General features: G+C 41.0%; 1 protein-coding gene across 5 annotated transcripts; it reads right to left on the bottom strand.

The window, feature by feature from the left end:
- Window positions 1-29: 29 nt before the first annotated feature.
- On the bottom strand, window positions 30-23,549 carry SIAH1 (siah E3 ubiquitin protein ligase 1). Of its 5 annotated transcripts, none has more exons than XM_074913683.1 (2): window positions 23,334-23,549; window positions 30-4,614 (listed from the first exon to the last, which is right to left on the bottom strand). In XM_074913683.1, the coding sequence occupies exon 2, from the start codon at window positions 4,610-4,612 to the stop codon at window positions 3,764-3,766; it is 849 nt and encodes a 282-aa protein (XP_074769784.1). In that variant the 5' UTR covers window positions 4,613-4,614; window positions 23,334-23,549; the 3' UTR covers window positions 30-3,763. The 5 variants fall into 5 exon arrangements, with proteins under 5 accessions (XP_074769784.1, XP_074769782.1, XP_074769783.1 ...); XM_074913681.1 differs by lacking the exon at window positions 23,334-23,549 and adding an exon at window positions 22,877-23,085; XM_074913682.1 differs by lacking the exon at window positions 23,334-23,549 and adding an exon at window positions 7,962-8,070.
- Between the last annotated feature and the right edge of the window lie 2,811 nt (window positions 23,550-26,360).

The following is a 26,360-nucleotide window of genomic DNA, read 5'->3' as shown; positions in this document are numbered from 1 at the left end:
GAACACAGAAAGTGCAAAGAAACTACACAATCAGTAAAACACCAGAAAGGTACAATAACTAATGTGCTGCTTTGCCTTTAATCAAAACCAGTAGGGGGGGGAAAAAAAAATCTTTACCAAACTTAATGCAGATCAAATAACAATCCTGCACTACTTTGCACTAGTGAGAAAACAAACATGCATGGAATTCCAGTGCAGTCTGTTTATACATGGAGAAAAAAAATGCAGTTTTTTGAAAGATAGTACTGTAAAAAAAAGTTTCCAGAGCTATTTCACTACAGAACAGGGAGTTGTTCCCAAGAAAAGTTAAGCAACAACTTTGTGCACCACATCACTCCAATTTTTAAGTCTTGTCCACATGGACTTTAGCTGAAAGGTGAGGGTTTTAAAGCCACACTGAAGGTATTAATAGGCATTTATTTATAGCTTTTCATGTTCCTGCTTGCAGAGCTGACTTGGTTATGTTACTTTGTTAAGATTTTTTTAAATAAAACTTACGCATTATCCATTATGTTAGATACTGTAGACACAAATTTAGTGCCTTTTCTTTTGCTTGCACTGAACATTGTCAAGAAGAATAACAATCTGTGCAGCAGCAAGCCAGAACAGTAAAGAACTTTTTAAAAATAATTTCAATACACTAGGGATTATTCAGCTTTGCAGCTGACAGTTAAATGGACCTGATATTAAACATGTGTCCCTCAGAATATACTACAAGATAGCTAAAGCTTAGCAAAGGTAAAAAGAAAAGCAGTGGTAGCTCCTTTCCTCTATCCCCGCTGTAACTTGCTACAGATAATAAACTATCCCACTAGTGCAATTCATGCTTTAATCACAGTAGCTTCAAAAAGATACTGGGTAATACAAGAGCATAGGCAGCAATACAAACCAGTTGACCTGCTTTAATTGTAAAGCACTACTGCAAACAAGAACTAGCAAAAAGTGTCAAAACAGAACCCAAATATTAACATCTATGTTTGTCAAACATTTTCTTTTTAAGGCTTTTTTTTTTTTTTTTAAAAAAAGGGCAATGAAAAACAATGGAGGTAGTGCTAGGAAACAAATGCAAGATCTACTGCATTTCATTTCATCTATTAAAGACAATGCCAGGCTTTAATACACCATTTATTTTAGATAAGGTAGTAAACTGTACACATTTCTAGTATGTTTTCTTTTTTCATATAGAACAGTGCAGTTGACTTACCAGATCCTCAAACTCTTTAGATGAGATCTGGGCCTAACTATACTTTGTTTAAATCATTCCATCTGATGATGGACATCAAATGTTTTATACAGATTTTTTTTTAAACACCAAACAGAGTAATACCAGTTTACACTACAGTTAAATCAGCATAGTTATGCTATAGCATTTGTCATCTGTAAAACATGAAAAACAACTGCCTGGCCATTCCAATTAGCTTCTAAAGGTCATTGCAAATGCAATTTTTGAAGTCCCCTTCAAAAGTACAGTCCTGATCTTCAGCCCATTCCAGCCCAAATAACATCACTGCAGATCAGTGCAACAAGGTTTTACGGTTCACAGTTCTTTGGGGGACACAAGCTGAACCATTCCAAGTACAAGCAGCAGCAGAGAACAGTCTCATACAACTTGTGTGTTTAGGCAGCCCTGTTACTCTCTAATCTTAAGCATCGGACCACGGAGGGTTCTTACAGGCTCTGAGCTAGATTTTCTTGACAAAACTGCAGAGCTGAAAATCAGATAACCTTGGCAGGCAAACTTCAGTCCAAGCCAGCCAGTCATGAGTGAGCAAGTGAGATGGCGAGTCAGTGTATTCCTCTAAAAATATTTGAAGTATTTAGCCAAGTTTCTGTCAAAGACCAGAAGACAAACCTGAGGTAAATGTAGACAAGCTTAATTAGGTGAGAATAATTACTGAATTTAGAAGACTGCAAACAATTAATTGTATATTCATAAGGAAAAAAAATGCTAGATCACAAGATTTTCTGAAGCATTTATCTGCTGTCACAAGGTACCTGTACATCTCTTAAATAAAGTCTGTGCACAGTCTGAGCAGCCTAAATATCACATTTTAAGAAGTAAAACTTTTACTACATGAAGCCAACTATTTCTGTAGTACTTTATTAATCCAACCTGATGGATTTTATGTTCCTTACCTGTAGAACTACTTACCTCATCATGCATCAAAATAAGAACAAGAGTTGTCTTAATAGATCAACTTCTGATAAGAAAGTTAAGACAGTGCACAGTAAATGAACTGTATTTTAATGTGTTACAGAAGTAGTTAATAGCCCAACTACCTCCCCAAACAGATGGCCACTACTACTAGGTTTGACAGATTTCTTTAAGAGCTTGAGATGAAACAGCTTTTCACCTTACTCTTTTTTCTGTGTCTATGTCAATGTTCTCTAACACAAATACCATATATATTCATGGCTAAATTTTTCACATATGCATAAAGCCCAATTTTTCACATATGCACGAAGCCCAATATTCTTCAAAAGCCTTTATGGCTGGTGAATAACACCTGTAAGAGATTATTTGCATTGTAATGTGTATCATGTCACTAAAATGATATACAAAAATCAGCTCAAGACAGTTACTTTAGCAACAACCAAAACATGTGAAGACAAGAAACTGAGCAAGAGTATCAATGTGTCAAACTTTGAGCTAAAGCAAAAAGCAAAAGTTGGGGTTTTTTTAATTTGCCAGGTATTCTTTTAATGACAAATATAAAAAGACTGAAAACATCTCATTCTGACTGCCTTTTTTTTTCTTTTTTTAAACAAATGGTGTTTTTATAATTACAAATACTGTGTAAGACAATACCTTCTTTGTACTGCAAAACCAACAAATACAAGGATGCAATCAAGTTTCTAAGCATCTCTAAATTTGAAATGTGAATGATTTTTTTAATTCAAAAAATTCTTAATAATTGTTCATTTTTGTTAGAAGATAACTCAAAGTACAACAACATCTAGATCTGTTTTTAAAGGAGCTTTCTTTCCTGATACATCTTTGAACATAAGTACTCCTTTCTTTCGAGTTCAGTACATTCACAAAATAGCTCAATTAAGAACAGTATCACCAATGAATTGACTACTGGAAAGAGACAAAATTTACCAAACATTCAGAAATATAAGTTTTACCATAGCAATTATGCATATCAAAAGATGACACCTGTAATTAATTTTAAAAAGATACAAAAAAGAGAAAAACCTGAATTACAGAAAAGAAAGTCATATTTATTTAATGAAAAACTAGAAGTTAATAAAAATTAGCAAATACACAAAAAATATACACAAACAGCAGCAATACTATTTAGTGACTTACAAAGGGGGGGGAGGGGGGGGGCGGGGAGGAGGGGAAGCGGCGGCCAGAGACCAGACCGCTCAACATGGCTTGTCAGTCAAAGGGGGGAGGAAAAAAACACAAACAAAAACACGAAACAGTATCCTTTTCAACAGTACAATCAATCTACAAACAAGTTTTTAGAATTATTTTACAACATATCCTGTAGAATCAATTCTTAATACAAAAGATGCCCATCTTGGGGGTATATATATTTTCAGTGGTTTACTGTTGACTTCTTTTAAATATATTAGTATTACTACATGCAACTGCTTCCTGTAATTTAACAGCCTTTCCTTTTATTTACCTTCATATATGTCTACCCTCCATCTACCACATAATTTGTCTGACAGTCAAAGATGGTTACCCTAGTTTCTGCTAAATTAAACACAACGGTTTTAAACACTGGCCTGAAGAGGTTTGATTGCCATTTCAACACATGGATATAGTTACATTGATGCCTAAATTGCCATTTTCTGCAAAGAGCTGTGCAATGCTGGTGTCAAAGACTAGACAGTCACTATTCATAATGGCTGTTGCAATTCCCTCATGAATAGATCGAGGAGTTGCTTCCCAAGTCAATCGCCGCCTATGACCATTTAACTCAAGTCGATAAGCAAAGTTTTCTGCTTGCTTGCGTGTTCCTATCAGCTGTACAATTGCAAAGAACTGCTGGTGACCATCATATTTTTCCTGTTTCTCCAATACTAACATGAAATGAAAGCCAAAACAAGACTGCATCATAACCCAGTCAACAGCACCAGGAAGATTAATGTCTGTAGCCAGGAACACTATATCTTCTCCCTGAAGTGTTGTAATTGACTTATGTTGATGCATCAGATGTGGCATTACAGCATCCAGAGAACCTTGCCATTTACATGAAGCACCAGGACATGGACAGGAGTAAGGCCTAAACTCACACAGCTCCTCATGGTCTGCTTTTTCTGTGTGTGGCAAAGTTATCTCACATCCGGAAGAGGCATATTTACAGGGGAATAGTACAGAATTGGCAACTTTCTCCATAGCCAGGTTACGAATGGAGCCCAGCGGGCCTCGGCAAGTTGGACAGCACGTAAGTTTGGGGCGACAGTTGCTACAAACAAGATGGCCACTCTGACACTGAAGAATTGGTGGCAGCACATAGTCAAAACACACAGGACACTCAAAGAGACTAGCCAAGTCATTATTGGAAGCTGTAGTGCCAGTCAGTGCAGGCACCCTCTGGGATGGCGTACACTTTGAAGTACCTGTAGGTAGTGCTGTAGCAGTCTGACGGCTCATTTCTGTAACAGAAGAGAGAAAAAAGAATGAGTGTGTAACCATATTTTATTTTCCTCTGCCTGCACTAATTTTTGATTTACAAAGAAGCTTTGAAAGAAAGTAAGACACAAACGAAAGCAAAAGAAACATGTAATGCAAACTGTGGATAGATTACTTAGAGTATCCAGACATTCGTATGACATGCACATTTAACAAGGGAAGAAGTTCCGCTAATTATTCTGAAGTGGAATTTACCTATTGGAAGCTGCAAGAGAGACAAGTAAAGATATGCTAAAAAGGTAACCAGAATCCCCGAAGACATTTGTTGGTTTTCTGGTTGCTTTTTGTTTTAGTATTGTATCTATGAAATATCCCACCCTGATCACTTATGTGTAACAGCTAGGAGCACTAGATGAGAAACTAGCCATTTTTAATGAAAAAATGTACTTCCCGATATGACCTTTTCAGTAATCATGTTTACTGTATAATTTAAAAAAAAAAAAAATTGAAACACAGTATCAAGGAAAAACATAGCTAAGAAGATTACTACACCGCTTTTTTTCCCAGTACTTTCATTCTCATGACTCTGTTACTAAGGCCCATAGCTTGTAAAGCACATGATTGCCTCAGCTTCCTGAACTAAACCATTTGCAAAGATAACAGAAAAACAATTATTTTTATTGAATTTCCCAAATAAGATGTTCAGAAGGTTAAGTTTGAGAATTGATTTTAACAAATAAGTACTCAAACATTTCCCATAACATGAAAAGGCACTGATGATGAAGTCTTAAGTTCAGTGGAGCTTACACTGAGGTTCTATTCTTTCAAATGTCCCCAGACAAAAGTTAACATTTGTCTGACCAACCAGCTTGCTCAAGCATTCAAGCATACCATATTTCTTAACATTTTATGGATGCTACACTTTTTCCTGCACCTCCTTCTTGTGCAAAAGGAATCATTACCACTACCAGGAAAAAATAAACACTCCATTTTGAAAAAAATACACCTTACCATTATAGGTTAAGTAAAATGCTATCAAAAATTGGCTTCCATTACACAGTAAAATTCTCAATCACCTTAAGTGCTTCTCTGCAAGTACACCAGCTCTGTATCTGTCATGTATGTACAGAGCTCTCAAAATAAACCTCCTTGCTGGGAATATTAGGCAATAGGCAAACTTCCCGTATTTAGCATCATTTCACCCGCCAACTTACTCATACTTGGACTAGATACCTCAAAGCAGCATCCTGTGCATTCTTTTGCAAGACATGCACTGTTCAGGGCATGAAGCGAAGCAACTAAGAGATTCCAACATGCAAAAGAACTTATGCCTTGACATTCAAAAAGTAATCACAGACAGGCAATCTCAAGTTCTTCTACAGAAGCAGCTCTCCAGTCTAGAGCTAGAAAAAACATGAATGTCTAAGATTCAGTATTCAGCCACTGATTTCATGAGTCTCACATGCCCAATAACAGCATCATCTCAGCCCTCCAAAGTCTCCTCCTTCATCTCAGGCTTGCCCGACTAGAAACATTCAGTCCCCATCTTCAGAAAAAAAAAACCATACAGTAATTTTCAATGCTGGGCCTTAACTGATACTGTAGAGATAACAGGGATGTTTGTATCTTTAGGCCTTATTTTCCTACTGTAAAGCATTCCAGCTTAGATGAAAAGTTTAAGGTCTCAGCAACAAATCAAGAATGTGTTCTGGGGAAGTGATGCTACGCCAGCTTGTTGCAAGGGGATTCAAATGATAAGGCCTCTGTGACAACTGAGCACTGCTGCTATTCTTCCCCAACACCCGCAGGTGGGAGGCTCCTGACAACACACTGCACTTCTACGCTCTAGAACAAATTATACACGAAGAATAACTGTACACAGGAGAACAAATTCTGATCACGCTGTTTGCTTGAAAAGAGCTTATAAGTCACATGCATATTCATGTGTAAAATTCTGAAAGTGTTTCCCTTCAAATATTGTAAACACACACATTTCAGAACTGCCTGTGTGTGCTTCATCTTACCTGAACCTATATGTCCTGATCCAGGGATCCCCAGTAACCCACAGATAACACTGGTGAAAACCACTGTGTTAAACCAGTTCCCTAGGCAGTCTGACGAGCTGGGTGAGCTCTGGTTTCTTTAATTACGCCTCTCAGAGCCCATTCAACAGGTAAATTAAGCAACCTACAAACTTTGCAAAAGACCTGACGTGTAGATGTACTTTCCACTTAGCTTTCTAAGCTGTGAGAAGGTACAGTCCTGCTCTATCACCGTTTCTGTAGGTGACCAGCCTTCACACACACCTTCCACAACTGAGGACCATCCCAATGAGCAGGAATCTGTGAACCAGGCCATGGATATTAGCATGCAAGGAAGAAACTGGATAAAGCTGTAAACTGTAATTTACCAAGCCTAAACCTGCCCAAAGCCTACATTTTCATCACTCTTGTTAACATAAAGATGAATAATGCATCACGATGGGAAAGTCAGAGAAATTATTTTTCTATAGCTATGTTAAAAACTACAAGTTAATTGTAAGTAAAGGTGTTAACAGCATAATACATTTAACCCACCAAACTATCAAAACCATACAATTACAGACCAAGTAAACACAAGTACAGAAATGGAAATAAAGCTTAAAGGTATTTTTAGTTACAAAAACTTTATTACAGGTGAAACCCCCATATGCAGTATTTTTTATTACGTTATCTTTGTTTGCACGCACTCGGAAAAAGGCCCTAAGCAACAGTGACAAAGTAAGGTACACTGGGCGTCATTTTAGAAAGTATTAGCTCCTACAACGCGAATTATGCAAAAGATTGCACAAACTTGAAAAAGTTTAACCCACAGAAGAGAGGCAAAAGGAAAAAACGTATTTCAAGGTTTCCTAGTTCTGGATGAAGAAAAACGCTGTCCGCGAGGTGATCAGAACGCACCGACCTGTTGACGCAGCTATTCTCAACACCCTTCTGGGGAAGGGCGAGACACAGCCGCTACCGAGACCTCCCGAGGGACACGATTTCACAGCGGCCACAAAGGCCGCCGAGGACGCTGCGCGTAAGGCGATGGCGGAGCCGCTACCTTTGCCGCGGCTGCTCCCGCTGCCCGGCAGGCAGGCCCGCAGGACTCCCGTCCACGCCCGCGGGCACCCGGGGGCCGGTCTCCCCGCCATAGGCCGCCCCGGCGCTCCCGCGCGGGCCAGGCGGGCTGGCGGCGCCTCCTGCGGGGCGCGGGCCGGGCGCTGCCCCCGCAGAACGCCCCCGCCATCCCCGGCGGGGCCCCGCGCCGCCCGCCGCTGGTACCGCTGCGGCCCCGGGCACGGGCCCCGCCATTTACGGCCGCGCACACGCCGCCATCCACCGGCTACCTCCGCGCTCCGGCCCGGCGCCCCAAAATGGTTCCCCCGAACTCGCCGGGCCGGGCCGGCTCCTCCCCGCCGGCGCTGCCCCGCGCCCGGCCGCCGGCCAGCGGCTGAGGCGGCGCGGCGCGGCCCGGCCCGGCCGAGCCATTGGCTGCCCCGGGCCGGGCCCCGCCCCGCCGCGGCCCGGGGGCGCGCAGGGGAGGGCGCGGCGGCCCGGCTCGGGCGCGGCGCGGGCGGCCCCCGGCGGCCACAGGACGGGGGCCCGGCCACAGGACGGGGGCCCCGCCCCGGCCGCGCCGCCGCCAGCGCCTGAGCCGGGGCCGCCGACCCCCTGCCCCGCCCGACGGCGGCTCTGCCCCCGGCGGGCGCGCTCCCGCCCCCGAAGAGCACATGGGCCCCGCTTGCCGCTCGCCCGCGTACGGCTCCCTCTGGGCGTCCTCCCGCGTCAGCGGGAACCACAGTCCGTGCCTTACACGTGTCACGCCTAACTCTTCTTCAGATACTCACAGACGGACGGTCCTGAGCACCCTCCCTAAATAACTGCTTGTAAAAGCTACGGATTCCATTCCAAACTCTTCTACCACACGAACTTCACTTCCTGTTCCTGCCATTTCAAGGACACTGCCCAGATTAGCATTTTCCACTGTGGTTCTTTAATGTACCCATTCAAGAGGAGTTTTCTCTCCATTTGTATAAAGATTATTTAATTAAGCAAAAGCACATTAATCTCAAGGAAAAGGCAAGACCAACAGATTGGAATAACGTGGCATATTTGAATATCCATGTGGACTGTTAAAAAAATTAGAACACTAAGGATAAAGGAGTTGGAAACCAAGTCACCATGCTTGCATGATACACACTGGGCTCCGAAAAGCTTAGGCATTATGGAATACACATGTAATGATGATAAGATCATGGAAGTACAAGTTTCAGGGGATGCAACAGAAGAACACACTGCAATAGATGGTTGCATAAAAGGCACAGCTACAGTATCTGAGTAAAGAAAATAATCTTTAAAAATGCTTTGCTACTATCTGAAACTCAAGTCTGTTCAAGGAAGACTGCAGAGGCTTCCATCAGCACTAACATGTGCAGGTAACAGCCAATTACTATTAACGAAAACTACTAACTTGATACAAGGTGTGTTTCAGCTTCATCCCCAAATGCACAATACACAACATCCCCACCAGTTAGGAGTTAAGAAAAGTTTCCAAGCAAAACATAAAAGCTGGAGAAAACCAGCACAGAAATGGCTTTCAAGAAACGATGAGCGTGTTCTGAAGTGTATGAAATATGCTCAAGGCTTTCACTCCGTAAGCAAAGCAGCTGTCCCCAACACAAAACCGTGAGCCCTTCGACAGGCCAGCTAATGCTGTAATGCTCTTTGCTGCGCTGCGATATAATGGACAATGCCTTAAGACAGAAAACCTCTGAAGCCCCAGATGGGTAAAAAAAAAAAAAAAATTTACAGTGCAAATGGAAAGGTGCAATCAGTTCACTGTTTATAAAGCTCAGTTTTTTAAAGTGCAGACATAAGGAAAATGGTTGCTAAAGAAGCTCAGAAAGCTGATGTACCTCACATGCCACGGAATTAACAACCGTATATAGAATAGATTGATACCCTCTTCCACATCTCATCTTTCAAAGGTGTTAGCTTCACGATTCCAGAAATCACATCTGCAATTCACTGAAATATGGGGCACCTTTGACAAATTCAAGTTAACACCATCCACTTCTTCAAATCCCTCGTTCATATCATATAGATTAGACTGAGTTTAACATTTAATTTGTTTTTGAGAGAGTAACTGAAAATTAGTTTTGGAAAAAAAACCCACAAAACTTCTGTATAGTCAATCTTAATGGCTAGAAGGGGAAAAAGATGTCTCATGATGCTGAAGAGTGATGCAAGGACAGAAAAAAATGCCTTATCACAAATGTCTGTGTGTGATGCAATAAAATTTTTTTTCATTCTGATTTCAGAACTAATTGAATTCAGAGACTTCCACTCAAAATGCATTAATGCATTACAGCCATTAAAGTAATACAAAGTCTTTCAAGTTTTTCAAATGTACAATCATATTTGGAAACAAGACTTTTTTAAAAACAATACCCTGTTACAGAGCACTGGAAGTTATAAAAATTAATACATTTCAAGATGTATATAAGCCAAAGAATGTCAAACCCTAAAAGCTAAATGAATTGTTGAAAATACTCATTAAACAGGTGTAAATAAGAACTTACAAGAAGATACAGAAAGAATAGCCAATATAATCAGATACTGGTACAATTTAAGACTGATTGCTTCTGTAAAATATTATAAATAATAATTATTTTGTAAAATATTATAAACAATAAATTCAAAAGTCACCAATGTTTCTTTGGCAGCAGAAGGAAGGTTTCATGAATGCAACAGAAAAAAAGTGTGCGTATATTTAGAAACAAGAATGGGGTGTGGGTGTGTGTACACATATACAAGTGTACACACAGTACATAATACCATGCTCAAGAAACTGCAGTGTTACTGACACAGAAGTCCCAAATGGATATTATCTTGAGAATGAAGGTAATTAAAAAGCACACTTTGTTCCGATTAAAAAGGGGTCCCAGTGTATTTTAAGTAGGGAACTTTCTTGAAATTTTAAAAGTAGAATTAGGTTAATTTTATAATAAAAATTCTTGGGATACCATGTTTTTGTACCACAGCTGCTCAATTACAAAAAGTCTTAAACTGCTGAGGACAACATCTATAGCACTATGGAAAAGCCAGCTTTTCCACTACACGTACTTACTATTTCTGAAAATATTTTTTTCCAAGGAATCTACCTTTCCTTTGTCCCCTCTTGCACTCATAATCATCAATGTACAGCAAAACAGAAAGGAAAAAGGTTTCACCAGGCTTTACTGAAAATATTATATATTGCCCTCACCACTACCAAAATCACACTTTAGCAAACACACATAATATTAAGTGTATTATACACAACTGTCTCAGAGAATAGCTTGTGAATACTTCTTAAAAATAAATATTTTTAATTTCTATTTACATTTTGAAAGGACATTTTGGGGCCCGGGTTTTTTCCATTTTGAAGTCTGTCAATGTACTTCTCACAGCTCTTGGGTGATGTTAGATCACAAAGGCCTGGCACAGTTAGTATCAAATGCATGCCTGTGCCTGCAAATCTGACAACATTGGACACAGAAAAGTACATCCCTGCTTATATACTGCTCCTGTATCTACTGGCCTACTTCAAAACTTTTAGAAGTCAGTTCATGACACAAATTATTGATCAACTACATAACACAATTTACTGTCTATACACTGTGTTTTTGATTAATGATTTTTTTTTTTCTACCCTTCCAGACACCGTTATCTTTAGTGCCCTTAACTATGTACTATTTGTTATTTCACGCACGTCAGGGCCTCTCTTTCCTGCATAATAACCAAAAGTCAGAGCAATCCACTGTAACAGAATATTATAAAACAAGACAAAAAAAGTTTTGCGAAATCGAGGCAAGTCTCATGATGATTTCCTTTTCCAAAATGTCATGTGTCCAGTTAATCTCCTTTTCATACAAAATTACAATTTCTACCACCTTGTAGTCACCCAGCCTGCCTGAAATTGCAGGTAGTTTTGTTCTTGTTCTTGCACCTCAAGACACTCCCTACCAACCCCTCTTCCCAGTCATCAGGAAAGGAAATCCCAGTGGATTTATATAATCATGGAATCAGTCATCCTCTTCATGGCTACCTCTGCAGTGAACCACCAGACCTTAACACGCAATGTTTCTGATGCTATCATATATGTTCTCTTGTACACAACATGATCACCAACTGAGTCATTGCTAGTGGGCAATCCAGATCTTCTCCAAATCCAACACATCCTATGTGGCAGATGCAGATACAAACAGCACTATGGAAACACAAACAGTATCATTACACCCATCATATTATAGTGACTTGTTTCTACTCCAATACAAAAACTTCAGCCTTGGCTAGTGCTGTTTGACTTCTGCTTTATCACTATCATTAACTATTTCTCCTGCCTATCTATGCCAGAATATTACACATCAACCAAGGAGATCTATCTTTCTAGCTATCAAAGATTTTCTTTCCAACAACTGTATAATGTAAAATTAAGAAGGAACAGTGTCCTACAGAAGATATACAACCACCACATAAAAATCATATTAGCAAGCAACTACTGCCATGACTGCAGCATTCATTTTTAAATCCAGCAAAGAACTTCATCAATTTAAAACCGTGAATAACCTGTACTCTAGCCAACCAGAATTCTCCATATTCTAGAGAATCAAGTTATCATTGAATAATGAAGCCTATACTGCTATGATACTTCAGTCTTGCAAAGAAAGGCAAGCCGAGGAACAAAGTTCAGAGAGAAAATGACCAACTGATAGAATCCCAAATTTCATTCTAGAATGAAAACTAAAAAAACCACCAGAGTTTGGACCACTCACTCTGTGTCATATAAACAGAGAACATCCCAGCTTTCATGTCTTATAATTACATGTAGCATTAAATGAGGAAACAGATTTCTTTGTAAATTCAGACCATCAACAAATTATAAAGCAAAACAGAATGTTTATCTCTCCCATCTTTTGAGCTTGAAGAAGAGGAAGCAGGACAGAAAGCAAAAGCTGGGGAACTATTAACAGAAATTTCTGAAAATTCAAGCTATACTAAAAAGAACTTATCAAATGCCACTACTAGAAAAAGAAAATGCAGCAATAAATTAAATAAACTGGTATAAGTAACAATAGCAAAAATTATTGATATTTGGTAAACTAATGAAAGAAAGTTAAGCCACAAACTAGCTAGTGAACCACATCTTCCATTACAGAAATAAAAACAAAGAGGAAAAGAATCATTCTTTATATACAAATCAGAACACTTGCATTAAAAAGATCATGGACCACTTCCAAATTGGACTTTACCATATCCTTCTTTTTTAAAAACAAGCAAGTAACTTATCTTGCTGACACTGCCAAATGCCACCTACAACAGAGGCATGGAGATGGCAATAGAGAAACACTGTTCCAAGCTGTGTAGTGCACACTCTTGCACTGTACCTAAGTGGTGCTCTCTGACAGAAGCCTTCTCTTTTCTCTGTTCACTAGCTCTGTATCCTCAGTGCCAGTATCAGTAGTCAGTCAATGGCCAGAGCCTTCCTTGACATAGGACACCTGAACCCTAGCATGCCCACACACGGAACCTATAGCATGATAAACTATGGTATGAACTCAAAATAAGCAGCTGTCCCACACCAGCCTTCTCAGATACCAAACTGAACATGCCTTTCTGCAGCCTGCCATACTTGGAGCACAGTAAAGCTAACTGAGATAAAGCAGAAGTACAGGTTCCAAAAGAAAGATGGCAGAATCCACAGAATCTAACAAAATAAAAACTTCATATAAAAATACAGACAACTCTATGCATACAGTAAATAACAGGGAAAACAGGTTTTATTTTTTAGTAATATCTAATTTCCTTTCACTGTGCACAGAGCACACTGAACTGAGCTGCACCAGGATCATCTTCCAACAAATATTGAGCCCAGTAATTTCTATAAACACAGGTAGACAGTTACCCCTTAAAAAGTTCCAAACATAGCATGCTGCAGTAAAAAGGCAGGCAGGTATACAGGAGGATCAGATACAAAATTACTTAGGAACAACACCAGGAAAAAAAGAAAAAAAAAAAAAAAAAAAGGCAAGTTATTTTTCATGCTGTAACACATACTACCGTTCAGAAGTATCTAAAGCAGGAAGCACTTAATTCTGTTCTACAAGATGTCATAGATGGGCTCTGTATACAATTACACTCTGTTAGTTAAAAAAAAAGGAAAAAAAAAAAAAACCTCTGTAAATGTTAACAGCAAATCCTACCACGTGTGACAATTTGGGGACTGTATTTCTTTCCTCAGCCTGATTTTGCAAAAACTATATTCTTCACAGCATATTCACGGCATACTGTAACTGCCCTGCAATATTGCATCACCATCCCTGTGTCTGAGGCAGACACAGGGAAGAGGGTGTGGCATGCAAGTGCCTACCTTAATTCAATAAGGCTAAACTAAAAGTACCTGTACTTTGATGTGTCTTCACATACAAAGTCTTTCTGCGATAACTACTCCAATTCAAATTCAAGACCTATCTTATGCTCAATATTTCTCCTGCATAACTAAACACTACTAGGGAGCAGACGATCAAAATAACCCAATCTGATCAAGGAGGGCCTGGCCTATAAAAGAGACTGATCATGACACAGAAAGCCACTCTGCAGGAGGAGTCAGGACAGGATTATGTACATTGACTATTTTTATAAAGATCTCGTCATCTTGTGCATTGCTTAGGCTCATATATGTTTCCATCTTAAATAATAATTTATTCTTGCAATCCTTAATTTGTCCCGTATTGCTGCCCACAGCCCTGATGACAGCGGAGCCCTGTGAAGCATGGCAATCTGACCTGCGGAGGGCAAACACATAGAGCACATGGAGAACTCAGACACTGATTTCAGGGTAGATATTGGTGCCCCAAGGTATGTCAAACATGAAATCTACACATAAGTACATCCAACACCACAGAGCACCAAGTAGTGACACTGGAAGCCTAACTTTTAACTCATCAGAAACTACTAATTTTTCAGAACTTCTAGTACATACACAGAATCTCTCAGTCATTTTAAGGGAGAGTTTTTACAAGATTTCTGGGTTTTTTTAAATCCAGACATTTATTCTTCAGGAGCAAGAGCATTTAGAAGAATGTCAGATAATGTCTTTATTTTATTATACACACCAAATAGACAATAAAACACATAACATTTTAAACATAAAGGATGAAGCCCATATTTTCAAAATGGACATTTCTACATTTTAGAAGTAAGATTTTCCCATCCTATCCTGTGGATACCTAATTCAAATGGAAAGTTATGGAAATCTAAGACAAGACACAGGTTTTTTTATTTTGTTGATATACTGAGAGTAGCAAATAAAGAGCACTGAAATTATTTACACTGTAACAAATAGGAGACCTTAGTAAAAGAAGTGCAAAAACCACAGTGGCATTTTCATATATCTGATGGTTCCAAACTTTTCAGTACTTCATTTCTTTAAACATTCATCTTCTACATGCCTTGAGTTTCTAGCATCCATTCTTTGAAGTACATTTGCCTCCACATTAAAACCAATACTGTTTACTTAAGTGACTTGTTTTCCCCACTAATCAGTTCTGAATCAACTGTTTCTGTAGTACTGCTGCACAAGGATTCAACTGCCACCATTTTTTTTAAAATCGTTATTACAATGTTACTCAAATTCTCAAACTTGGCTACTGACAAGTCTAACTGCACAGAACAACAGCTCTACTGCTTTTTATGAAAACATCAGTTTTAGAAGGTGCCTTTATCTCACAAATAAGAGCACTCTTCCAGCAAGTATTATCAACCTGAGGCATAGCAAACAGAAATGGTTTGAACTGCTGACTCCACAGACCACCATGTTACATGAACAGATTGAGCAATCCCTGAAACCTTAAAAAAAAAAGTTAGTGGTTCTAGAGCAGTAGTCTGTGGCATGGGAGACCTGGGTCTAATTCCTGCTCTGTCACAAGTTTCTGAGTCACCACAGGCAAGCACTTCCCTTCCTTTTACAGGTTTTAAAATACCATAAGTAGCTGCAAGTCTCAGACATTAATGCAAAAAAGAATGAATTAACTTGATAAGGATACTAAATTAACTCTGTAGACCCTATTCAAATTTACTTTAGGTTACTAATAATTAAATATCATTATATACTAAAGGACAGTATGTTAAATTATTTAATATCTCCATTTTTACAGTCAGCAATAGCCAAACTTCAATCACTGTTTACTTTCCAACTCCTGCTCTCACAGGGGTAACTGCCCTCTATTCATTCCAATATTTTGTACATCAAAGAGACAAATTAGGGAGACAATAGCAACACTCTTCTCACTGATTCTGTTGTATCTAATCTGAAGGCCTCCTTCGGAGACCCCAATTCCATACTGACATTTCACAGAAAGCAAACAAAGTACCCTTTCTTAACACTGTATTACAAAAAAAAAAAAAAAAAAAATCCCTCAGCTTTCTTTGTGAAGATCCAACTACGCAGCTTTTGAAGCAAGTGATCCAAATTTAGCAGAAAAAGAGCTCTCAAAGAATTGTAGGTTCTTTTATTGCCATTAAATTCAGATCAGGTACATTTTAAATGCTAAGCAAAATGCACTCACTATTGCACTTACATGTATTGCTTGGGAAATGCTTCATGGCATACAAAATTAAAATTCAATCATAATCACTCTGAAGTCAGGCCTGAGTCTGCATGAGAAAATAAAACCCTGGATAATATAAATGGTTTGAAAATTACAGGAGTAGATGTATGTTTCTGCTACTTCATCCTCTCTTTACCAGCACTTCCTAAATTCAACACCGATCACTATATCCTTCTCCACAAAATATTGTCCTCCATTCTGTTACGTAGTTAAATCAAAACTTGAGTTTACGTTGCAGTGCCAAATCTCAAACATCAAATCCTAGCAATGACTCCCCATCTAGAGCATAAATATAAACTTCAGCACTTTTCAGCATTTTTTTTATACAGGAGCGTTACAAAAATGTATTAGGTTAGAAAATCAAGCATTCAAAAATTAGGGAATAAAAATGTTTCACAGGCAAGCCCAAGTTTACTTCCCCATATGCATATTAAGGAACAGCCTTCATGAAATAATACTTTTCACCACACTCAACTCCTTTAGTAGATGAACACCTGTACATCCATTGAAGAATTATGATTGTACAAGGAACAACAACTTTTCCTTAAAAGGAACACCTGATTTTAAAATAAAGTTGTTTAGGGCACCAGCTGGTTTTAATACACATAAAAGTGCTCTTAAAATTACTGCTTCACAGATGCTGTTTTAGAAGAACGTCCATCTCAACTTCTGTTATGGAATGCATACTTTTTATTTGTAAAATTTCCTTTCTAATGATTATACTTGACCTAGCACAAAGCCAGACTAAAATTTTATAGTACACCATCAACATCTGCCAGCCAAATTATTCCCTTGTCACACCTGTGTAACCAGTCTTCAAATTACATCCTTAATGTACTTGTGTAATCACACAGATATTGGCCATGTAGAGACTAACCCTACACAATTAACTCTCAACTGCTTTAACACCTTCCTGCACAAAGGGGGGAAAAGTCCTGTGAATTAAAATAACTGTGTGACCCTAATGATTTGGTGTGTGTATGTATTATGCATATATATGTGTATATATATTTCAAAATAAATAGCTATTCAGAAATCAAAATACTGAGCAGACCATTTTCACAGCTTTTACAAGAAATGTTGTGCACATGCACATAAGAAGGAAAGGAACAAGACTCAAGGCTTATATATAGGCAAGTGAACATGAATTTGAAAACCAGCTTTAGTTAAACGTAAGTTTATTTGTGCACCTTAAAGTGGGGTTATATCTGTGTCAACAAAAATGCGTATCAAAGCATGTTTCAAACATGGCTTCCAAAACAATATTAAGTAATTTAAGAAGATTAAAATATCTGATCATAAGACTGCAGTAAATTCTGAGTCCTATGTTTCATCAAAAAATTGACAGGAGGTAGTGAGGTTTCAATCAAAAAAAAAAAAATCAGAGTCCATTTTCACAGATCTGAGGACAGGATTAAGGCCTCGGTTCTACACTGATACATGGAGTTATAGACATTATCTTTCAGCAGCAGCATTACATGCTTTAAAGGTTCTTAAAATATTTTAATAGCACTTTTGAGAACTGCTCAGTTACACTATTTCTCAAGAGCTTTCAGATACCATGACAAACAACTGAAGAAAATGGTTCCTCTACAGCACAAAAGAACAATCCACCAGATAGAAGCTCCACAACTCCAGGCAGGCACACACAGTATGTCACAGTGCAATTCCACCATTTCTACAACAAACAAAAGCAAGCTGCCACCAAAATGAATGGTTGTTCTGCCTGCCTTTTACCCATTAGTTTTCTTTCTCTTTAAGGTAACATATTCAGCAAGATCAGTCTTGTGCAACTACATGAGTGCTTACACTGGCACACCAGGAAGACACCAAACACAAGTTGGCAATGGAGGGCGAGACCATTCTTTCTTAGCTGTAAGCCTGCACTTATACTGATCCCGAGCACACCCACGATGAGAGAGGATGACATCTCTTGCAGCAGCACTGGCTCTTGCGCTATCACACGGCAAGTTCCTCTGGGAAGCAAACCAGGTAATAGTTACCCGTTTCTCACAGGCAACTAGTTTTCAACTAAACATGGACAATTTCACATTCACACTGGTGACAGCAACACTACAAGTTATCACTGGCAGACTGAACAGAAACTGTCTTTAGCTACTGCAGAACCATACCTTGGATGTGCTACAGCTTGTGCAGCGCTACGTCTTCTATTATTTCTTCTTTCCTAACACTGATGTGTTAACAGCAACTAACCGCATACTTTAGAAATAATGCTGACTTTTAGAAAAATTATAGAAAAAACTAACTTTTAAAACCCACTTCAAACGGTCACATTTTAGCATAAAGCAACATGTACTAAGATTTACAAAACAGAACTTAGAAGCCTCATATTTCAGTTGTCATCCCCTTGCAAAATACAGGAGACATAGAACCTTCCCTCATGGAAGATCTGTAATACAGAGTAAACAGAAACAACAAAGATAAGTGTTTCAATAGACGTACATTTCTAAGCTAGACACCAGCTCTAGCAATTTTTACATAAAGGAATTTATTTTCAAGCTTTTCCTCCTCTAATTTAAACAGTAAATTGTTTTCAAATACGCCTACTCCAGTTAAAACCTTTCAACCTTTTGACAACCTGTACATTAGCAAAATTTAACATAGAATTTGCTTTCATATACAGTTTTCCTTCGACATATTTCATCTGAACACATATTTGAAAATAACTGTTAAAAAGTGTGGCATTCTAAACGCTCTTCCTTGACAGCATTCAAAAAACAAACACTGAAAAGCCACTGTGGTCTTTCATCAAAGACTCAATGAATTTTTACTCCATTTAGTACTATAAGCAAGAACTGTAGGAAAGAACTTTAAAATATTAACTTAAAGACTTCATGCCATGCAAATCAAAGTTCAAAGAACTGCTATTTCACTTTAAAGGAGCTGATAACTTCTGCTGCTTAAAGAATTAGTCATCACTACACTCTCCTTGGTTTTTTTCATGTCTCAGCAAGGTCATCAATAGTTACAAGAAAAGATACAAACCTATTTCTAGATAAGGCAAACAAAAAAGGAAATGGTCAACAACAACAACTGCCTGTAGATGAATTTGCTGCTCCTTTTACATGAATTTCCCTATAGGAATATATCCACAGTATTTTTAAAAAATGTATTTCCAGATGTAAAAGGACAAATACTGTCTTCACCATTCAAGTAATATTTTATTTCTCTACTGAAAACACAGCCAACCTCAGCTTCCGTATTTAACTTCTACAAAGAGAAACAAGTCAAAATCAGAAGTGCACCATTTGGTTAACCATAATTATCTAGCATTTTATCTGATTAAAGTACTGTGGAATTAGTAACCAAATCTCTCATTATTCCTGTGATAACATGAAGAATCACCATTTTATAGATTAAGTCAAACAGGCGTATATTTAAAATAGTTGTCCTGGACATTACAGAAACATAGTATGTAGTCTGGATTAGAGCTAGAAAACATATATATATGAAGTGTGGCATAAAGAGTATTAATAGGGCATTAACGCTGGGTTTTGTCTTCTTTCTTTACCTAGTACAGTTAATAGCTAAACACACTATAGCATGGTATAAAACAACCCCAAGTCAATGACTTGGGAAGATTTTTGTTACATGCAATTAAGTGCTAATAGGAAAAACTCAGGTAAACCTGCAGTAATCTCTCATGGTAACAAGACAGTATTCACATGTTATCTCTTCATTTCTTGTCCACAGTGTGATACAGTACATGGAAAACGTACACCAAAATTACATTTTTATCATGACTGTACATTTAAGACATGAACAGTACACATAACACTTTGAAAAGAGTAAGTTGCTCACAACAGATTTTCTTATTAATGAAATGAAGCATTTTATTAAGATAACAATATGTCTCCACCTGCCGTACATTTCTGTTAGTCAAAAGATATCTTACTGTTCTTTTTTAATCATATCTAGTTTTCACTTCTCTTAATGCTGATTTTCCTTCAAAACCCAAAGTGACAAAAAAGAAAAAAAAAAAAACAGTAAAAACTATCTCTTGCATCTACAATGTTCATGCTGTTTAAGACTGTAAACTTCAGAGAGGAGATCCTAAGCTTTAGGCCCTACTTGATGGTTGAGATGAACTAGAGCTTGCCAGTGTCCTTACTTGACTGCTACTGTTCTCTGCAGCAGGTAGCACTTAACTGCACCAACCAGGGATTTGGGTAACTACAGTCAGCAGCCAGGAACACAATTCTCACTTTGGCTTTCTGCAGACTGGGTACATGCATCACAACTCCAGAACCGAGTTCCTTATATGTGTCCAGAATTTCAGATACCATTGATTTACCTTGACTGTTCTGGTTCAGCTTATCTCCTGAAAATGAGACAAACATTAAAGCAAAACATGCACTAATAATATATTTGGCAAAACTTAGTCCAACTTTTAAAGCTGACAGTTACAAGACTGCAAATCCTATTACAAGCAGACAAATAAAGCAAAGCAATTCTAAGAACATCATGTTTCTCATAGGAATTGCATGTATAGTCTTCCAGAACGTTTCATTTGAAGCCCAGATTCCATAAAAAACTGTCCTACTTGATTTCTTCCGAGTTTTCAGACCAAAAAGAGTTGCTTCTTATGTGAACACACTCACGGTCCCCCCCCCTCTTCTGCATTAAAGGCAGGTGTCTTTGATGTCTGGGCAGTATCTCTTTCTCAACTCACACTAAGCAGGTAGCAGCAACTATACTCACACCTAAGTATGGCAGGTACTTGTGTTATTTAAAATATTTACTTTCCTTAGTTCACACCTACTTAAGCTGGAGCCACTGAATGAAGGAGCTAACTCCTCCAGTACAGTCTAATTAAGACTACAGAATTAAAACCTTACCACCAGAAATGATAGATTAATGAACAAGATACTTTGTCATGACATGCACTTTCAGGAACAAATACCTCATCATTTCAGTAGTTTCAAAACTCTTCGGTCACAACAGATTCCCGAAACTATACTACTGATGGATGACATCCTTGTGTTTTCCTGTATAATCACTGCTGTGAAAAGTGCTAAAGCTATTTAAGAACATAGTTTCCATTGAAGTTAACAAAATTATCATTCCTAGTGCTCCATTACTTCATCAATGTTACAGTGCAGAACAAACGATACAAGTAGAACTAATTGATTTAATCTTTAGGTATACTCCCAAAAGTTATTCTCAGCAACAGATGACTAGTCCAGAGATCCAAGTTTTATTCTAACAGCCTCTACAGTAGTCTATCTGTATTCCAGGACCTCAAATATTCGTGAAGACCGGCTTGAGCACCTCAGGGTTGAGAAGCGGCCCTTCCATTTTTCCTCCCTCTCTGGAATGTACTGTGCTAGCCTCAGAGTTTAGAAGGGAGATAAACAGACAACTGAAACTATGTCCCCTGCGTGGCATCTCTCATGTCTTTCATGACCTAGTCCAAACAGCTATGAGCTTCCTGACATCCATTCACCTGCCACGTTAAACAAATTAAGTCACTTTATCTATTTATGTAGCATACGAGTAAACTGCTTATTACAGAGAAAAGGTAGTATTCACCCACACCGGTTGAAACAGAGACTGAAGAGAGAACGCTGGAGAAATACTGTATGTTTATAGTTACAAATGAAACGTGAGCTTACAATGAAAATGTCACCAATTCACCACCGGAAAAGAAACCTGGTTCTTCTCCTGAAGAAATACTTAGGATGCTTTGCCTTTGGCTACAAACGCTATTGTTTGCTACCCTTTTAAAGCCGCGGAGAAAAGAACGAAGGTCTCCAGCCTTCTAATTTCGCAGCGGGAGCCGCGGGATGAGCGAGAATCTCCCCCACTCTTCGCTCTCACCGGACTAGAGGGGCGGGAGACGGCACCTTCCCCGGAAATGTCGCGGAGGGGCAGCCAGCGGCCCATTTACTCCGGCAACCTGTTTCGCGCGGCGGCTGGGCCCGCCGGGAGGCAGGCAGAGGGGCGCCGCCGCGGCCCGGAGCGGCAGGCCGCCCCCGCCTCCCCCCGCCGCCGCCGCGGCCCAGCTGACCTTCGCGGCGCCGGCAGCCGGCGCCGGGCCCCGCGCCGCTCCCGCCAGCACAAAGCGCACGGCGCGGCGAGGCCGCGGCCGGGCCCACAAAGGGGCAGCCCCGCGGCCGAGGCGGCGCAGGCCCGCGCGCGGTGGGCCCTTCGCAGCCGCCGGCCCGGGCCGCCGCCTCAGCCTGGCGCACAATAGCCCGGCAGAAGGGCTCGGAGCCGTCCGCCGCCGCCCCCCCGGGGGGCCGCAGGCCCGGCCGCGAAGGGCCCCGCCGCCGCGCCTCGCTCCCTCCCCTCGGGCCGGGCTGCCTCAGCCGCCCCCCCACCCCCCACCCTGTCGCGGGCGGCGGCGGCGCGGGGCCCGGCCGCCAGCAGGAAACCGGACGCCCGGGCTCGCCGCTCAGGCCGCGGCGGGGCCTTGTCCCGGACTCTCCTCTGCGGCCGCCGCGCCGGGCCCCGCGGCCGCGCCGGGGCCTTCCGCGTGCGTCGCGCAGCAGCCCCCCGCGCTGGCGGCCGGGCAGGGAGAGGGCCCCGCCGGGCGAGCCGCTCTCTCCCCTCCGAGGCCGCTCGGCCTCCCTCCGCGGCGCGCTCACCTGTGGGCGCTGGGCTGGGCAAGGACCCCGCTGAGGCGGCCTGGCTCCCCCGATCGTGCGGGCTGCGGGGCGACTGGCTGCGCCGCTCTCGCCGAGACGCTCGGTGCCCGGCCCGACCGCCCGAACCGACCGCGCGCTCCCTGCCTCTCGCCGCCGGCCGAGGAGACACCGCCACGGGGGCGCGCCAGCTGCGGCGGAGCTCTCCTGCCTGCCAGGCGCGCTCCCGAGGCGGGCGGGCGGCAGCGCGCGCCCGGCAGCGCCCCCGCGCACGCGCACCCGGCAGCGGCGCGCGGGCCGGGCGGCCCCGCTCCCGGCGCGGCGCGGCCCGGCGGCGCCGGCGAACAAAGGCCGCTCCGCGCCGCGGGAGCCTGCGCGGCTGGTGCCCGTTTGCCCGCGGCCCTCAGGCTCCGCCGGGCTTTCGCCCGCTCCGCGCGGCCGGGGAGAGGCCGCCTCTTACCTGGGCCGTCGCCGCGCCCCCCCGGCTCCCCCGCGGCCCCGAGAGCGAGCGAGCCCGGCGCGGCGCCGCGTCCCGGGGCAGAGAGGCCGCAGGCCCGGCTCTCGCCCTCCTGCGGGTCGCGGCGGCGGCCCCTTCCTGGTCAGCGGGAGCAGCCCTGCGCGGAAGGGCCGGGCTCTGGCACGCCGGCATTGGCGGGCCCCAGGCTTCCGAGGCCCAGCTGGGACCTGGCACAAGGGCGATTGGTTCTGTCTTCAAAAAATGAAGGAGCTCTGCGAAGGGGCCTTTTTTAGAGAGGCCGGTAACGTCCAGCACAGGAGCGTTCTGGTGATTTTAAGGGACTAACAACAAACCCCTCCTCCAGTCTCTTAAGAAACTTGCATAATTCAGGTTAGGCCCCCGTCCAGCAATGTCCTAAATACATACATAACTTTCAGCACAAACTGGATGAAATTAATGTCATTACTAGTGCGCTTACATATGCTTTGTTGGATTAGGACCCTGTTCATCTACTGAAGCTATGCAGAGGTTTGCCAGAGGAAAGCCACTGTTTATTTTCAGTAAAACATTTAAAAATATGTATTTGCTATCTTATTCCAATTTTTGAATGACTGAAGCATTTTTATTAGATCGTTTAATTAGTTATCCAGATGGTTCCCAATATCCTCCCTCATTCCTTTTGATGACCAGAAAAGACTTTTTTGTGTAATGTGTTGAATCTGCCAAATCTGCTCTTACTCAGAGATTTTGCGAATTAGTTTTAAGGCTTCACAAAAATACATCACTGCAGAGATACAGTACAATATGTACCAAACCCACTAAGAATCCTCCCAAGTACAAATAGTATCAATTATTTATTATCAAAGGATGGCAACTACAGCAGCATAACTTCTTTGCACATAATTTTTCCCTGCACACCTTGTAGCTGTGCGGTGGTTATTGAGCCCTTTCCTCCTCTATGTATTCGTCAAGAGTGATACAGCAATGGCTGCCAACCCAGAGTTGGGCTGACTTATTGAATGCTTAAGGATATACATTATGATTAAGGCAAAGTATTCTTTTTGTCCTGGATAGGAAGGACTCAATCCTGAAGCAACATGTTATCAATATTAGAGGTGTTTTTTTCCGTCTTTGATTTTAGTACAGAGAAGGGCCAATCATTTGATGTATTTTTAAACATATGGAACACGTTCCATTCAGTAGTGGAAACTTCAAAAAAGGTAGTCTCCTACAGACAACAAGGAACAAAGCTTCTATAATAGTAGCAGTTAGTATTTTTAGATATGAGAACCAGAATGCTTATCAGTTCCAGTAGCCTGTGTGGTTTCCTACAAAGTATTTCTGTGGTTAAGTCTTTGATACTGCAAACATACCTGTTTTTAGCAAAAAGTTAGTGTGATTTAAGTGTGTCTCACAATCCTACAGCAGATCAATGCATTGCTAGTTGGTCAGTATTAGTAAGCACTTGCCTTTCACTGAATAGAAACTAGTTCCTTCAGCAGTGAAAGGTCTAGTTTCTAATGGATTTTTCTCCTCACCACAGGAACCTCCCACTTCACTCCCAAGTTTCCACTAACTTCACCTCTGAAATGCCTCCAGGATGCCCACATGCTTTAACCCTTTGTAGCACCCCGGCATGCTCATGCCAGTAACAGAGCTGCCTCAGAGGGAGCACCCAGCACAGCTGCTTCCCAGCTGTGTGCATACACCCACTGTTCTGTCACCCAGTTCACATCTTCGAGCTCTCCAGCTGGCAGACGGTGGAGTTCAGGTTTCCCTCCTTCCCTCAATAGGACCACTTATCTCCATTTTCCTCCACTATCCTTCAGTACACTTTCCAAGAAAGTTGTAGGAACTTCAGTGTCTTTGAGACTAATTCCTCTCTCAAATGGGTGAAATTAAGCCACAGGTTCAAAAATTAGTAGAGACCACCTGACTGGAATAGAGCCCATAGCAAGACTGCACAAGCTTCATCACTGTAGGAAATGAAGGTTAAAAGGTCTCAAAGACACATTAAGAGTTCATCTAATCCATCTTTCTGCTCCAAGGTAGAATCAACTATGCCTTCCTTATTCCTGACAGATGTATGTCTAAACAGCTCATGAAAGTCCTCCTGCAGCAGAAAATTTTAAACCATCCTCTGAAATCTATTCTAGTGTTTGTCTGTCCTTACCATTACACTGTTTCTCCCCATGACGTATAACCTAAATCCCCCATTAAAATTTTAGACCGATCTTGAAACACTTCAGTGAACACAGAAACATTTTTTTCCACTTCTCTGTTTTTGAAGACTTTAATGTTCAGTAAATTACATCAGTTCCTTTCCATCTATAGGTCACCACAGCAAGGCCTCTGATCATTCTTGTCTTTTCTCTCTGCATACTCTGCAACTGTTCCCTTTTATTCTTTTTTGACTATAGTTCTGGGAACTGGACACAGCACTCCAACTGAGGCCCTTTTAAATGCTGAGCAATAAAGGCTGACTCTGTGGGGATGCCATTAAAGTAGCAGTATCTAATAACTGCAAACTGAATTTAGTCTTTTTAACATCAAGTTTAACTAATTATTAATGTACTGACATTACCTTTGTATGCATTGTTTAGTAGGAAATGTACCTACTGTCACTATGTAAATGTATCATGCCACTGTGGTTGATAAAGTGATATATGTATATATAGTTTAATGGGATTACTGTGTTTCCTTACTAGACAATCATGTCTGTAAATCTTCCGTTTCATATTAAGACAGAATAAAATACTTTTTTCTCCTCTAAACTTCAGACAGTATCCTCATTCTTAAAAATACTAGTTCACACTATTTATGTGAATTGCTGTAATATTTTACAAAGGTCATATATATTGCTATAGTATACATGAGATATTAAGCGAAAAGTCATTAGTGATATTTTATGTTTCTGTAAAACACATTCTTTGTTTCAAGAATGAAGAGAGTATTAGCAACACATGGCAGCGCTCTCTTGGCATGTAGAAATATGATTACCAATGGATAAACTGGATACTCAAATTTTGT

The sequence above is a fragment of the Athene noctua genome, chromosome 9, assembly GCF_965140245.1.
Source record: "Athene noctua chromosome 9, bAthNoc1.hap1.1, whole genome shotgun sequence".
NCBI classification, from domain to species: Eukaryota; Metazoa; Chordata; class Aves; order Strigiformes; family Strigidae; genus Athene; species Athene noctua.
This window is presented reverse-complemented; position numbering and strand designations above follow the sequence as displayed.